The sequence below is a fragment of the Fundulus heteroclitus genome, unplaced genomic scaffold (assembly GCF_011125445.2).
Source record: "Fundulus heteroclitus isolate FHET01 unplaced genomic scaffold, MU-UCD_Fhet_4.1 scaffold_966, whole genome shotgun sequence".
Classification (NCBI taxonomy): Eukaryota; Metazoa; Chordata; class Actinopteri; order Cyprinodontiformes; family Fundulidae; genus Fundulus; species Fundulus heteroclitus.
The window spans coordinates 2,177-18,974 of NW_023397435.1; the positions used below are offsets into that span (position 1 = coordinate 2,177).

At 44.3% G+C, this 16,798-nt stretch overlaps 2 protein-coding genes across 2 annotated transcripts; one reads left to right on the forward strand and one right to left on the reverse strand.

Moving 5' to 3' along the window:
• The first annotated feature begins 549 nt into the window (after positions 1 to 549).
• On the forward strand, positions 550 to 4,261 carry LOC118562533. Its single transcript, XM_036134963.1, has 7 exons — positions 550 to 897; positions 2,540 to 2,590; positions 2,695 to 3,237; positions 3,331 to 3,414; positions 3,530 to 3,658; positions 3,836 to 3,976; positions 4,099 to 4,261. Exons 1-7 carry the CDS (start codon positions 807 to 809, stop codon positions 4,245 to 4,247), a joined length of 1,188 nt encoding a protein of 395 aa, XP_035990856.1. The 5' UTR covers positions 550 to 806; the 3' UTR covers positions 4,248 to 4,261.
• Positions 4,262 to 15,156: 10,895 nt separating this feature from the next.
• LOC118562534 lies at positions 15,157 to 16,454 on the reverse strand. The gene is made up of 2 exons (XM_036134964.1): positions 15,865 to 16,454; positions 15,157 to 15,804 (listed from the first exon to the last, which is right to left on the reverse strand). Exons 1-2 carry the CDS (start codon positions 16,062 to 16,064, stop codon positions 15,186 to 15,188), a joined length of 819 nt encoding a protein of 272 aa, XP_035990857.1. The 5' UTR covers positions 16,065 to 16,454; the 3' UTR covers positions 15,157 to 15,185.
• Between the last annotated feature and the right edge of the window lie 344 nt (positions 16,455 to 16,798).

The following is a 16,798-nucleotide window of genomic DNA, read 5'->3' on the forward strand; positions in this document are numbered from 1 at the left end:
CTAAAAAGCAGAGAAACCCGATCTTAACTTAAAAGCATTTTACAGAGCGGACCAGATTCTACGCGGCACAGCTAAAAAGCAGAGAAATCCGACAGCTCTCCGCAAGACGCTGAATTGAATGTGAGCGGTTCAGCTGGTCTGTTAGGGGAGGAGTTTTGCTCCGCTAGCCCGCACCGCTAGTTCCAGACACCGCTGCATCTTTTGCAATCCACATCAGATCAGAGTTTTATTCGATCAGACTTTCGAGACGGCGTGGTCAGTTTAAACCCAGCATGATCCTTCCTGTCTGTAGAATTCAAAGGATGGTTTTCCGCCCCACACAGAGCAAGTGTTGTAACAAGCACCGTTATGTAACAAGCACCGTTTCGGGTGGCGAGACGGGCGGGGACCGTGACGTGAAAGGATTGCGCCTTTTCCAATCAACATTGCCAGGAAGCGCCTTATTCAGACAAATTTTAAACCCAGCGGGACACATCCTGCCGTCTGTAGAATTCAAGGGATGTTTTTCCGCCCTGCGCCGTGCAAGGTGCTATTTCAAGCACCTATACGGGGGATGAGACTAGGCGGGGTCGTGACGAAGCAATCTGTAAACAATGCTGAGGAGATGGTCGATTATGCTAGTGTACAGCTGTCGCGACATCCTGGCCTAGTAAACATGTCGCTGGCGGGGTTTAACGATCGGACGATGTGGCTATTGTTTCGGCTACCTGGGGGTACCTGCGTGAATCCCGCCCTCAATTCAAACCTTTGCTATAAGGCGTCCGGTGGACACCCTTTCACAGACACAGGCGGCTTAAACGTGCATCATGTCCGGAGGTCGTTCTTCATCTGTTGCAGCAGCCCAGGTCCATAATGCGGGATTGACGTTGACCCAGGAGTTCAACGAGATTTTCGCTGGTAAGTTACTGCTTTAATTTTATCTTTAGCCGCTTTTTAAGGTGTTTTTAACAGAGTTTTATTCTCTGCTGGATGGGCTTTGTGTGTTATAACTACAGGTCTCTGCTGTTTTTAGAGTTTTAGCACAAATTCAGGGGTGAAAGGCTGTGTTTAGCACAAGGGGCTAGCACTTTTATTGTTCAAGTTACCTGTTTTTATTGCTATGTGTTTCATTGTTTGCTGGATGGGCTTTGTGTGTTTTAAGCGGGCAACTACAGGCCTCTGCTGTTTTTACAGTTTTAGCACAAATTCAGGGGTGAAAGGCTGTGTTTAGCACAAGGGGCTAGCACTTTTATTGTTCAAGTTACCTGTTTTTATTGCTATGTGTTTTATTCTCTGCTGGATGGGCTTTGTGTGTTATAACTACAGGTCTCTGCTGTTTTTAGAGTTTTAGCACAAATTCAGGGGTGAAAGGCTGTGTTTAGCACAAGGGGCTAGCACTTTTATTGTTCAAGTTACCTGTTTTTATTGCTATGTGTTTCATTGTTTGCTGGATGGGCTTTGTGTGTTTTAAGCGGGCAACTACAGGCCTCTGCTGTTTTTACAGTTTTAGCACAAATTCAGGGGTGAAAGGCTGTGTTTAGCACAAGGGGCTAGCACTTTTATTGTTCAAGTTACCTGTTTTTATTGCTATGTGTTTCATTGTTTGCTGGATGGGCTTTGTGTGTTATAACTACAGGTCTCTGCTGTTTTTAGAGTTTTAGCACAAATTCAGGGGTGAAAGGCTGTGTTTAGCACAAGGGGCTAGCACTTTTATTGTTCAAGTTACCTGTTTTTATTGCTATGTGTTTCATTGTTTGCTGGATGGGCTTTGTGTGTTTTAAGCGGGCAACTACAGGCCTCTGCTGTTTTTACAGTTTTAGCACAAATTCAGGGGTGAAAGGCTGTGTTTAGCACAAGGGGCTAGCACTTTTATTGTTCAAGTTACCTGTTTTTATTGCTATGTGTTTTATTCTCTGCTGGATGGGCTTTGTGTGTTATAACTACAGGTCTCTGCTGTTTTTAGAGTTTTAGCACAAATTCAGGGGTGAAAGGCTGTGTTTAGCACAAGGGGCTAGCACTTTTATTGTTCAAGTTACCTGTTTTTATTGCTATGTGTTTCATTGTTTGCTGGATGGGCTTTGTGTGTTATAAGCGGGCAACTACAGGCCTCTGCTGTTTTTAGAGTTTTAGCACAAATTCAGGGGTGAAAGGCTGTGTTTAGCACAAGGGGCTAGCACTTTTATTGTTCAAGTTACCTGTTTTTATTGCTATGTGTTTCATTGTTTGCTGGATGGGCTTTGTGTGTTATAAGCGGGCAACTACAGGCCTCTGCTGTTTTTAGAGTTTTAGCACAAATTCAGGGGTGAAAGGCTGTGTTTAGCACAAGGGGCTAGCACTTTTATTGTTCAAGTTACCTGTTTTTATTGCTATGTGTTTCATTGTTTGCTGGATGGGCTTTGTGTGTTATAAGAGGGCAACTACAGGCCTCTGCTGTTTTTAGAGTTTTAGTCTGAATTCTGAGGTAAGGCTTTGAATAGCAGTTTCAGTCATTGTGGCCTGCTTGCAGAAGTATATATCTTCCATTGCTGTTATTACAATATATTTTATTTATTTGTTTCAGCGCCAACAACTGCTGAACTACAAGACCTAGATTTTACACTAACGGATATTGGTAAGATGTGATTCAGCCTTGTATTAAAGTATATTTTTATTAAAATCACAGTCTTTAAAATACTAATACTATGTTTCAACCATTGTTATTTTTCTGTATTCCAGATCTTACCGACAAAGGGTTAATTGACGAGCGTTACGGTTGTCCGAACCAGCCAAATCAGAATGACTTCCACAAAGAGCTAGCGGTGACACAGCCTGGATCAAGCAGAACGCAAACGTCCCGCGCTGAAAGATTGTGTCCGAAGCCATTCAACCCAAGTGTGTTCCACGGAGAGCTAGCGGTGACACAGCCTGGATCGAGCAGAGCACAAACGCCCAGTGAAGCAAGATTGTGTCCGAAGCCAGTCAAACCGAGTGTGTTCCGCAAAGAGCCAGCGGTGACACAACCTGGATCGAGCACAACGCAAACGCCCCGTAAAGGAAGATTGAGTTTAGCTAAAAGGAGGCTCCCAGCAGAAATAGCTGCTCAGAACACATCAACACCAAAGCGGCAGAGGACTGAAGAACATAACGGGTCAGTTGTTGTAATAAGTTCTCCAGAGACATCAGAGCACCACGATCGCTTCCCCGAGGAAGCTCCCCGGCTCACCACGTCACACGGCCTCCCTCGAAACGTTAATCAGGGGACAACGCTTCCTGCAGCACGTAAGTTAACTATTATAAGTCTCAAACTAACTCTGATGGTACATTTTCTGAATTAGTCCGGCTCATTTAGTGTATTTATTCATTTACCCACAGTAACACCCCACCGTGACATTGTTGCTCAAGCACTCTTTACGGCTGGAATACAGCCTCATCCCGATACATTTGGCCAGACGGACGGTAAGCATGCAAGTGTTCTATGCTATATGTTATTATTATTTATTTATCATTTCTTCTTCTTCATGTATTACCTTGTTTAAAAAAGGTTGTCTCTCCCTGCTTACTATTTCTACAGTAACAATTCAGTCTGTACACCAGAATAATGACGCCGAGCTAATAGCAGCAGCAGCAGAAGCGGAAACAGCAGCATCAGAAGCATCAGCACATGATCGGTCTCGTCCTGCCTCATCTGCTCAGCACCCTGGTGAGTTTGTGGTGCTGTTGGTAACACATTGGCAGTGAAACGGTAGGGTTGCAGTTCTAAACTGCAGCCCTTGTAACCCTTAGCCTATTTTTATTTATTCTTTTCTGTCATCTTTTTCTTTTCGTGTATTACCCCCGTTTTAAAACTCTGTCACCGTCTGCTTATTTTAATTTGTAGTAGCACAGGTCATCCGCCGTGACGCAGGAAAACACAAGAAGAGGCGGAGTCTCAGAAGCCTGTGTTCGTCAGTCCTGAGAGTTCAGCAAAACTTCAAGCAGTTAATCATCAAAGCGGATGCGACTGGTCCAATTATTGATGGTACATCTTAAGTTCAATGCTTTCAAAGAATTTGTTTGTAATATAATACTTTTTTTTTTATTCAATACTCATTATGTACGATAAAATTAATTATATATATTTTTTTCATTCTTTTATTACAGCCGCTGCATGGGCAATAACGCATATGCCAGTTGCTACGGGACGTCAAGCTGCCCTCTACCGCCGGAAAACTGCTGCGCTTCTGAATTACTGCGAGACTCTGATGGTTGAACTGGTTGACCCGACGATGCCAGTACCGTTAACCAGCTAAGTTGTAACCTGTTTAAAAAAAAAAAAAAAAAAAATGGAAAGTCAACAAATCAGAGAGGCTCTGGATGGAATTGTTGAGGCTGTAAATCAACTTCGGAATCTCCCTGTTCAGCATGCAACCGAATCTGTAAATCTTACCCCAGGATCTCCTGTCAGACTTCAGGGGCAGACTGATCCGGATTGGGATTCTGAGCGGTTTCTATGGTTAGAACAAACCGTTGGCGAGCTAAATGATTCTTTCTCTCAATCAATCACGTGTTTGAACGACTCGCTAGAATTTCAACAACGAGTTACAAATGTTTTAAGTGATATCACCCAAATGGTTAACGACCTCCGGAATATACCGGTTCAGCAGGGTCTGGGGTTTGCGGATTTAAATCCAGGTAATTCACCAGATAGACAGCAGGGTCATACACACTCGGGTTCGAATTATGAGCGTTTATCATCACTAGAACAAGCTATCCATCAATTAAATGTTTCTGTCTCTCAAACATTTACCTCCAATCCTACAAGCCTTCAGTTCCCGCAGCAGCAGCAAGGTGGTCATTTAAATCAAAGTGAAAGAGGTGAAAATGATCGGTCTGGTTCTTCGCATACTGTTTTGCAGAATCCCTCATCCAGTTCCCCTCAACAGCCATGCTCGAGCCCATCTGTCGTTCCCACGTCTAACCCAGAGGATCAGCCAAGCACGAGTCAGTCTCAGCCAGCTGTTAACCCCGGCATTCAACGGGAGCGATTTAATGTAACAGAAATAAGACGTCCTTTCAGCGTGACAGCTTCACGACCCGGTGAAATTCCTAACCCCGCCGAATTTTACACACAGGTTTATCATCTTCTCACAGAGCTGGCGGACTCTGTTACACGTTCAGCATCACGCAATGATGTTGTACAGCTTGAATTAAGCGGCGAAGGGTTTTCCCGTCATACAGTGGTTCAGGTAAATGATGACGGTGATTCAGTTCTGCCTGCATTTCTGGAATTTTTAGACGAGTTAACACAGTCTAATGAAGAATTGCCAGGACCTGAAAACTTGGAAATAGTACTTCAGATTGTACGAAACCCTCACGGCGGTGCTAAACGTAAGGCGACAAAGACGTTGGACTGTGAGCTGATTCATAAAAAAGACGTCACCTCTATATTGTTGAAAATGCTTCTAATCAGCTCTGCTTTGCTGCCAGTCTAGCACATCTTTGTAACCCTGCTTTTACAGACGCCCAAGCCATGCATCAAGCCTCGCTGTGGCAACGGACAGCCGGCCTCACTGAGCAAACTCCTGTGACTTTCAGCGACGTGCATAAATTTGAAGAGATAGTCAATAGGAAAATTGTTGTTTTCTTTAAAGACGACAAGGAGGCAGTGCTTCGTAAATTTCAGACAGGCTTTTCAGATCGTTCAAATCCCCTTTTCCTGCTTTTGTTCAAAAGTCATTATTATGGAATAAAGAGTCTCACAGGTTTCACAGGCTCGAGGCACATTTGTGGGTACTGCTTTAGCGGTTACGACAACATTGGCACGCATAGCTGTAAGGGTCACTGCTCGGTATGCCTCGACTCAAATTGTACTCTCCAACAATACAGCCCTGTGCAGTGCATAGATTGTAAACGAATCTGTCGTAATTCCATCTGCTTAGCTAAACACAGAGAACCCACACTGAGACCTAAACTTGGTAAGCTCGTAAGTAACTGTGACACGACAAAGTTCTGCCCTGTGTGTAAACAGCTTTATTTTGTAGCCGCAGGTGGACAGAGCAAGCCCCACGATTGTTCAACAAAGTGCACGGTCTGTCGTCAGAAAGTGCCTCACGGTGCAGATGTCACGTTAAACGATCATCTGTGCTATATTCAACCGACCCTGACTGATGCGCAACTCCGCGATAAGCTAGTTTTTTATGATTTTGAAACTTTTACAGATCAAACTGGAAAACATATCCCGTATCTTGTAAGCACAAAAACCTTGGCTGGGGATGTTTGGTGTTCTTATGGTTTGAACTGCGTCAGGGATTTTCTGCTTCATTTTAGAAAACCTCGGTTCAGAGGTCATTCTTTTCTTGCCCACAACAGTCGTGGGTTTGACTCATACTTGATTCTAAGTGAGATGGTTAAACTCGGCATCAAACCGTTCTTGATCACACAGGGGAGTAAAATCCTTTGTTTTACTGAGCCTGATTACAGTCTTAAATTTATAGACAGTCTATCGTTCCTTACAATGAAACTCAGTCAAATGCCAAAAGCGTTAGGTTTTACTGATCACTGTAAGGGTTTTTTCCCTCACTTGTTCTCCTCTGAGAAGACATTGAACTACATCGGCCCGCTCCCTCCACCCAGCTTCTACGCTGTGGAGCATATGAGCCCTGCTGAGCAGGAGCGTTTCACCGTTTGGTACAACGAGGCCTCTAAGCATCCCTTTGACTTTAAAAAAGAAGCTCTCTATTATTGTCAGAATGATGTGGAAATTCTCTTCAGGGCTTGTGTGAAATTCAGAGAAGAGTTCTTTAAAGAGACAAACGTCGATCCTTTTAAAAGCATCACCATAGCAGCAGCCTGTATGAATGTTTTCACAGCAAATTTTCTTCCGCCTAGCACACTAGCCATACCTTCCCCTGTGGATTATCGGCGTCAGTGCAAGACTTTTTCAGACGCCTCCATTCAATGGCTGGAGTGGGTAGCTGCTGAACGGGGCATTTTCATTCAACATGCTCTTAACCGAGGTGAAATGAAACTGGGGCCGTATTATGTGGACGGATACGCGGAGGTCCGAGGCGTTCGAACTGTATTTGAGTTTAATGGCTGCTTTTACCATGGTTGTCCTGAATGTTTTCCAGCCGACCAGACGTGCCCGCTCAGAGGAGTCTGCTATGAAAGGTTCCATGCAGCTACCATCGAGAGAGCCAGGGTATTGCAGTCGGTTTACGGGGTGCGCCTGGAGGTTATGTGGGAGCATAGCTGGGATTTAATGAAGGCGTCACACTCTGGTCTCAAAAGGTTTCTGGACTGTTTCAGTGCCCCGGCACCTCTTTGCCCGCGGAACGCTCTGTTTGGGGGTAGAACCAGTGCCCTCAGGCTGAGGTACACTGCAGGGGTCGAAGAATCTGTGCATTATGTAGACTTCACATCTCTGTATCCGTTTGTGAATGCTAGCTGCAGCTATCCACTAGGCCATCCCGAAATCATATGCAAAGATTTCGACGATCCCCGTAGCTACTTTGGACTTATCAGAGCGACCGTGTACCCGCCTCGTGGTCTGTTTTTTCCCGTTTTGCCGTACAGGACCGCTACCGGTAAACTGGTGTTCACACTGTGCCGGGCTTGCGCTGAGTTGAACTACCAGACGGGCCCTTGTACCCACTCTGACCAAGAGAGAGCGCTAACAGGTGTATGGGTAAGTGTGGAATTCAACAAGGCTCTTGAGCTGGGATATAGGCTTGCTAAAATCACTGAGGTCTGGCATTTTGAAAAACAGAGCAGTTCAATCTTTAAACCATATATCCACACTTTTTTGAAGGGTAAACAGGAAGCTTCAGGTTTTCCCGCTGAAGCTACGGATGAGGAAAGTCGTTTGAAATATGTGGCAGACTACAAACGTGAGCAGGGCATCCAACTAGATGTACGTAAGATTGAGGTGAATCCGGCTAAAAGACAAGTTGCTAAATTGTGTCTGAACAGTTTTTGGGGCAAATTTGCACAGAGAAATGATTTGGCTCAGACAAGCATTGTGAGCGAGCCCGAAGAGTTTTTTAACTTCCTTTTTTCAGGTAAATACGCAGTCAGCTACTTTCACTTCCTGAATGATGAAATGTGCATGGTTCAGTGGAAATACAGCAAGCGTTGTATTTCTCCACCCAACAAGGTGAATAACGTCTTCATTGCTGCCTTTACAACTGCTCATGCTCGTCTGAAATTGTACACCTGTCTTGAACAACTTCAGGACCGCGTTCTGTACATTGACACCGACAGTCTGATCTATGTGGTTAAACCGGGTCAGACCTCCCTCAAGCTCGGTAACCTTCTGGGGGACTTGACTGATGAATTATCAGGTGATTTTATACAAGAGTATGTCTCCGCAGGCCCAAAGAGCTACGCTTACCAGACCAGACACCGAAAACAAGTGGTGATGAAGTTTAAAGGCATCATTCAGACTCATCAGTGCAGTGAGAGGGTGAATTTTGACAGCGTGAAAGACCTGGTAGAAGGTTATCTGCAAGGTTCTACAGGGGATGTTTTACAGGCTCCACAGCACACCATCAGAAGGAATAAAAGGAGCTTCCAGCTTCAAAATGCAGCATTTCAGAAAAAGGTGCGCGTCGTTTATGATAAAAGAAGGCTTTTTCCTGATGGGACAACCCTTCCATTTGGCTATTAAAAGGTTAACTGTGGGGGAAAAAAAAAAATGTCTCTCTCCCATGAAACACAGGAGGTTGAATTCGATCCTAGATTCAAAACCCCTTTTTCACTTCTAATAGCAGGGCCGAGTGGCTGTGGAAAATCTTTTTTTGTTAAAACTGTTTTGCAGAATTGTAACCATGTTATGGATGTTGTTCCTGTAAATATTGTTTGGATTTACACCTGTTTTCAAAGTATGTATTCTGAATTGCAGAAAATGAATAAAAAGATTAAATTCATCGAAGGACTACCTGATTCTTTTGATGATGAAAATCTGTTTCCTCCTGATCAAAATCATTTGGTTATTTTAGATGATGTAATTTTCCAGGCTTCGGACCATCCGGAAGTGGTGAAAATTTTCACTCAATATAGGCATCATAAAAATATGAGTGTCATAATGTTAAGCCAGAATGTGTTTCATCAAGGTAAATACAGCCGTACCATCAGTTTAAATGCTAATTATATGGTGCTGTTTAAAAACCCTAGAGATAAATTGCAACTAAATATCTTAGCCCGTCAGATATTTCCGTCAGAGAAAACTTTCTTTATGGAGAGTTTTCAAGACGCGACCAAAGATCCTCATGGGTATTTAATCGTGGATCTGACTCCCACTTGTCCAGATCGTTTCAGACTGAGAACCGGAATGCTCCCAGGTCAGTGGCCAACTGTGTATGTTCCTAAATTGCGTTAATTTATCATGTCATCTCGCATAAGAAGAAATGTTCCCCTATTTAGGGCGCTCTGTCAAGCAACGCCTCAGAAACGTAAGGACATTCTAACCCATTGCTCACCTGACTTTCTTAAAGCCTTATGTGAAATTGCTCTAAATGTCCTAAAGGGTAGCGTGAAAATATCTCCTTTTCAACACAAAAAACTGGCAAAGCAGAAAAAAATCCTCAGACTGCTGGCTGATAAAAGAACCGGTTTAAAACGCAAGCAGTCGGTTCTGAAAAATCAGACAGGCGGGTTTATTCTTCCCTTGCTGAGCGTCGTCGCGCCTTTATTAGGAGAGGTGTTGGGAGGTGTCATCAGGAGATGAGAGAAAATGTCTCTTAGGACTGCACAAAAGATGTATCTGGTTTCACCGCATCAGTTCAAACGTTTGATCCCGTCAGAGCCTTCCATCAGACAGACGGCCGAAGAGGATTTGGACTCCAAAATGAGAGAGATACTGAATGAACCGGGACTGAGTTCTTATGAAAAAATTAAAAGGTACAACGCTCTGTTACAGAGATATCTCACTCTGATGAAGCAGGGTCAGCAGGACGAACCCCAGGTGACTTTAAATGTGCAACGTGACCCTGTGCCTGGAAATAATGAGGCTGGCTCTGCTTCTAACGGTTTTACAGCCTCTCCTGCTGAATTGGATCAGACCGCTATCGAGGTTTTAAGAGCTCTGCCTAACAGAGATCGCAAAAATGCTGAATACATACTGAGAAGGTTAATGCACGTCGGTACGAGTTGGACTTCGAAAGGCGAATTTGTTTATCGCGATCGTGTGATGGGGGGTTCACATCTGGTTGATTTGCTGAAAAATCTTTTGCTCCCCTTTAAGAGGAAAACACAAACCCAGGAACCTGTAGGCTGGATCCCGTTCATGGCTGTCTTGAAGGAGTTAAACATCCCCGTGTCGTCAGTCAGTAATCCGCAAGCTCGTGACCAATACAGAGGCATGGCAGAAGCGAGTGTATTGGAGAAGAACAAAGATAAGCCCGTCGTGAAACGAAAAGGAAAAATTGTGCTGTCCCCTAAATTCTCCGGAATAGACTTTGAGCATCCCGCCCCTGAAAATGGCCGTGCTCGAAGCAAGAGAGTCAACATAACCCCTGCATGGTTGAAATTTTCACCCTAAAAGTCTGTATGAAATAAAAACTGGAGAAATGGATTTGTAATAAAGAAAACTTTAATGTTTAAAATTATTCATGTGAACAGTGTTTTTATTTTAGACAAGTTACAGCTTGTAACAATCTTTAAACATTTGTAAAGAGCAGGTTCCGTGAATAAACGAGCACGAGGCCCTATTTTTATTACAATTCTGATACTTTTTCACAAAATCATAAACCATGACATCATTTTCATAAACGTCATCGCGGTAGGTAGCCAGTATGTCATGCACTGAAAGCCCACAGGCTTTATGACACAGATAATAAACACAGTGATGACCGCACACGACGGATAGAGTGTCTTGAAGTTGACGATTATGATACAATATTTTAGAGGATCTATCTTTCAAAAATGTCACTATGCTTGGTGGATAAAATTCAAAATCAGGGCTGAATCCATAAGAGTCGAAAAAGGTGGCTTGATCATTCTCCAGAGTCAAAGCTAGCCAGTGTTCTCCAGGCATGTGTGAAGGATGAGTGTTTACGATGAAATAGGCCGGTCCTTCGTATGTGCGCTTCAGCAGGGGGAGTTGATCAGATGCCCAGACGCCGTGAAATAAATCCCCCAGGAGATGATGCATCAAATTCTCGATTTGGTGGTTATCCATGTTTTTAATAAAAATCCACCAAGACCTGCCTTTTTGAGTCGATTTCCAAAATTGAATCGTAACATGCGTACACAACGAGGGTGGTAGTGTGAGGCAAAGGAACTCGGAACCTCATTTCCAGTCTCAAATTCCCATTACACACCGGGGATAGAGCGTCAGCGTCCTCACTCGGGCTCAGATTAAAAACAAACAGGGAGTAGCCTTCGTTAAATTCCTCACGAGCAATGCTTAAAGGAAGGTCTTTTAAATGACGACCTGTAGCGGTGAACATGTTGTAATATTCCCTCACTGAAATACCATTATTGAATTGAGGTTGAAACGCTTTGGCAGGCACCTGTCTGCCATCTTTGCAGAGAGCTAAATATTCTACATCCATATGCTTAAAGTTGAAAGGTGACATGCTTCTCCGGCCTGTGAACGCTTCATGATCAACCAGAGCTAAAACTATGTATCGCGGTAAAGTACCCAGAAACAGATTCTCCTGTGTACATATCCTGGAATTTTCTGGGATAGAATATGTTTTCACGTTCACGCGGGAAAGTGGATATAGAGCGTTTCCTCTCATTAATGCTGAAGCGTGACCGAGCCGGATAGCCGGGGAGACTGAAACTTTTTTCACAAATAGAGAAGCCCCTAGAATTTTCAGTCGGAAGGTTGAATCACGAGGTCCCATCAGAGAGAATGCATCGCTAGCTCTGGTCAATTTAACTCTCATGTCGACAGAGTTTAATAGGAGTCTTTCGCAAAAGAATATATCAGCGTGAAGCGGTCCCATCAGGTGTAATTCCCTTGAATTAGCGGTGAATGAAGCTCTGCGGTTCATACCCAAGTTAGGACCATCTGACATAACAATAGAATCGATTGCTCCAGCTGTATCCTTGTAAAAGAGACCTGCGCTAAATTGACTCTTTAAAGTATCTTCTGAATAATTGAGTAACGTTTCAATGATGGCCCTGTAAGGATGAGTCGCGCTACTCTGTGAAATTAACCTATCTCCCAGCATAACGTCGCATTGACTGAACATTGTATTCAGAGGGTAATTTATCAGTCCGACGGCTGCATCATTAGCCAAGTTGCTCCCGTCTGCGTTGGTAATTTGTAGACGAACATGAAGCAAGGTGTCGTTCAGATCCAGGTATTTTTCTCCATCTCCGGGGATAAAGAACTCAATAGGCCCCGTGTCTGTAATAGCTGACACCGGTAGTATTTCGGTGTAAATCTTATCTTCCACAGATAGTTGAGTCATAGGGACCGTGAAAAGATCCAGTTCGGCCAGGGTACATTCTGATGATTTCTGATGTAAAAGAGCCATGATTGGTTTTTTAATTAAAATACTAAATCAGTTAAATATATCCTTGCTCGCAGCAGACTTCCTACTCCTAGGCTTGCTGTTGCGAACTGGCTTCTTCTTCCTCCGCGGTGCGAGTTTATGTGAGCGCCAAGCACGTTGCGCACGTTGCCCCGGAGGTCGCTTTTTAGCCCTTCTCGACAAAACCATCACCCCTGACCCCTCCTGGTTATTCACACCTGTTATTTTGGTCATTGCTTTACCTATGACGTCTGAAGCAATGTTTGTGGCCGCCCTCTTCAGATGGGGTTTCGCTATCGCGAAGCCGGATTTAACTAGGGGCGATACGAAACGGAATAGTTTTGAAAATATGGATCCAATCCCCCGCCCGTACATAACAGGAGCGCCATAGAAACCTGGTAAAGCGCCCCCGACCTGGCTCTGGTAATAGGATATGAAACGGTGTGGGTCCTCTCTCAGGAAAACCATGTTTTCTAGATTTTTTATTTATTTTCCTTCTCGCGTTTTACAGCGCTTAAGCGGTGCTGATACGACTGAAAGCACTGCTATGAATGATTCCAGCCGCAGTCCGGTGTTTTTTTATATGCATATTCTGTTTTCATCTAAACGCTCGATGTGAGGCAGCGGGTCTGAAATGCAGCTTCACAATGCACTTTCCGTATGTAAATTTCACCGGGGTGTTCTGATCCGTTTTAATTTCAACTTGTATATTCTCAATGTGTTTCTTGGCGACAGGAATATAGTACGGTTTATGGAAGATTTCAGTTATAACATCCCCAAAAGAACCTCGGACCTGAACGGTCCGCAATAGCGGTGCATGAATGTCGCCCACCATCTGTGAGGCAACAACGTCGCTGTATAAAAACAGATGGTAGAACCCAGCCCTAAAATCGATAGGGTTAGGGGCGTGCCAGTGGTCGAATTTGACCCATTTTCCTGGTTCCATTCCAAGCATGTATGCAATTGGAGCGGGAAAACGTAGGTGGTTCTGAGCTCCGGCTTGAAATTGGAGTATATTGGCCGTTCGGTTGACTTTGAAATAAATATCAGAATCTATCTTTCTCAGATGGGCTTCAATCTCTGTGATAAGCTGATTCAAATTACTGTAGTAACCGTTTCCAATCTGTACGCGCTGGAATTTTTCCTCATCCGCTTTCCGCCATTCAAAATAAGCATTTTCTGAGGGGACGTTATGCCATGTGTGAGGGTATGAAACCTCCGTTAAAGCCACCTGCCAGTGACCTTGTAAATTAATAGGTTCGGCTAAATCCACCCGGAAACTAGATATGCTATTATCCTTAAAAACATCAACGCTTGCATTGGATGGTAGCGTCAGATGAAACCCTTGGTCCTCGGCCATACGATCCATGGTGCAATCTCAACCCTCCGGAGAGCAGCATCTTGCTTTATACATCACGCAGGTCATCGGCTTTCACCCAGGTGTTGAATTTCTCAGGCCAATTTTTCCATCGTACTAAGACCTGTCTGACCCCCCGAACGGTGCGTTTGCCCAATATTTCACCCACTTGATACATTTTGTTTTTCGACATTTTTACCTTTTGAAGCTCCTCCGTGTAAAAAGAACCTCGGACGGGTTCTCCGTCTAAATCTTTCAGCTTGAATACGGGAGGCGATCGTTGTAACGCTTCTGTAACTGTAAAGATTTCATCCGTGAAACTCTGTTCATATTTTTTGTCAAACACTCCACGCACTTTCGATATTCTGACATGATCACCCTGCTTAAACGCCATCTTGAGTTTTGTGCAGCGTTTGGAATTGGTCCCGTACAAATTTTGAAACACCTGAAAAACGTTAGTAGCAATGACTTCCACAGGGGCCATTTTAATACTCGAATGATAGCTGTGGTTGTAACTTTTGACCAGATCCTGAAGCACGTTTACATAGCGGAGAGTGTTGTTTGCTGTGAAATATCTCCACATTCTTGATTTTAACGTACGATTAAACCTCTCAACCACCGAGGCTTTTATTTCACTAGCTGTGGAAAAATGTTCAATTCCGTTTTTATCCATTAACGCTCTGAATGATTTGTTGAAAAATTCTTTACCGTCATCAGTTTGAAGTTTCTTTGGAACCCCGCTCTCCCTTAAAACAGACTCGAAAGCTGTTACGACATCGGACGCTGTTTTCCTTTTTAAAACTCTGACGTAGGCTCTTTTGGAGAATACGTCAATAACGGTTAATAAATAATTGTAGCCGTCGTTTTCTTTGGATAAACTCTGCATATCACAAAGATCTGCTTGAAACTGTTTTAGAGGTCTGGTGACGAACACTCTATTTCTAGGAAATCTTATTCTCGCTGGTTTATGTAAAGAATATGCATCTTGTTCTGATAAAAAGTCTCGAACCTTTTCAATTGGGACCTTCTTACCAGTTTCACTTTCCATACCCCTCTGTAATCTATCTACTCCGCCAAAAGAACCAGGGTGGGCAGGTGTGTAATATACACGTTTCATTAACTTTTCTTCAGCCATACCTTACCACATACATGTAGTGATGCTAAATGAAGGAGAAGACGTCTGTATTCAGGGTTTATATATTTTTTATTAACATAATCAGGAAAGAAATTACATTCATTTATTATACCACTAAGTAATTGTAAAAGAAAAAAAAAAAAAAAAAAAACATTTTTATATACATAAAGAAAAGATGTAGAAAATAAAACAGACACTCTTTTTTAATACGATGTCACTAACTAGTTTCATATATAAAAAGACATGAGAAAACATGTATGCATTGGTTTCAAGACCCTCGCCAGTAGTCTGTGATGGCATCAAGTTGTTCTTTTAGTTCACAGTTTTCTTCAACCAGCCGATCATACCCGCCATATATTGTATTAAATACACGCTTCACCATCGTTAATTCATACAGATACGCTTGTATGACAGCATTAACAGCCTCGTTGTCATGATGGATGTTGCGAGCGGCTAGAAACTGTTGAACTGCATCCATGAAACGTTCGTTATAAAGTACTCGCAATATACCATAGTAGTTATGTTCGTAGAGCTCGTTCTCAAGCAGCTTCAAGCGTCCATGCTCTTTTTGACTAGGACGGTTATTAACGCTTCCGTAACACATTTCGTGCATGTATTGTCTGATCGCAGCGGTCAAAAGGCGATACAGCACAGTTTTCACCGCTTTGATGAAACCGAAGCGAATCCACCCATCGTTTTCATCTGCGCCGCTCTCATCGTCTGGCAGGGTGTCCGCAGGTGGCGACGGGGGTGCCGAGGCCGATTCCCTCTGACTCTCAAGGGCTTGCGTGTCCGCAGGTGGCGACGGGGGTGCCGAGGCCGATTCCCTCTGACTCTCAAGGGCTTGCGTGTCCGCAGGTGGCGACGGGGGTGCCGAGGCCGATTCCCTCTGACTCTCAAGGGCTTGCGTGTCCGCAGGTGGCGACGGGGGTGCCGAGGCCGATTCCCTCTGACTCTCAAGGGCTTGCTCCATCGGGGGTGTCGGATCTCCGTGGCCACAGGGCAGGTCTTGGGAAAGCGCTGGTGAATCTTCATCCACGGTCGCCATCTGAGGTAGCGAGGGAGTAAACACGGAATTGTCACTCCTTAAAACAAAGATCTCTTGGTATAGGTCGAGGCCTTCAGGGCGAGATCCGGACCACTTCATGGTGTTTCTCTTGGTGAGGCTGCGGTTGAAGGAGAGGGGTACAGCTCCGGGGGCAATTTGTCGTCGTCCAGGGACCCGTGCTATTTATATACAGAGAAGGGCGTGGTTAACGTTGAAGGGGTGGTATTGGCAGTTGTGAGGGGTGGGTCTAAAATGCAAGCGCTTTCTTGACCCCCAAAATGTCCTTCCAGTTGCGGCAATCGCGAAAAAGCGTTGAAATCTGGTCTGATATTGCAATCATCTTATCACGCCAGGCATCAAAGGGAATGGCTAGCAATGTCCTGAAGACTCCACATTGAGAATTATAATAATCCAGCATGAACATAACCGTCTGTGTTTTATCTTGAGCCTTTTTGAGACTTGCACGGAAAAACCATCGACCGCTAACCCCCGTCGACTGCCAAGTAGCTGAGAAGATCCTATTTCCTGAATCATTGTCAATTTCATTCAGGTCGGTCAGCACTCGTTTGCAGCGCTTAGCGGAGGGTGAATCATTGATTCCTTCCTCGACTTGTTGACGTGGCCGTTTGCTCCGTTTGGCGGGGGGTGAATCCTTGATTCCATCCTCGACTTGTTGACGTGGCTGTTTGCTCCGTTTGGCGGGGGGTGAATCCTTGATTCCATCCTCGACTTGTTGACGTGGCCGTTTAGCGGGGGGTGAATCCTTGATTCCATCCTCGACTTGTTGTCTCACAGAGGGCCCTGCTGGAATAGGTTCTTGGGGGTTTAGTCGG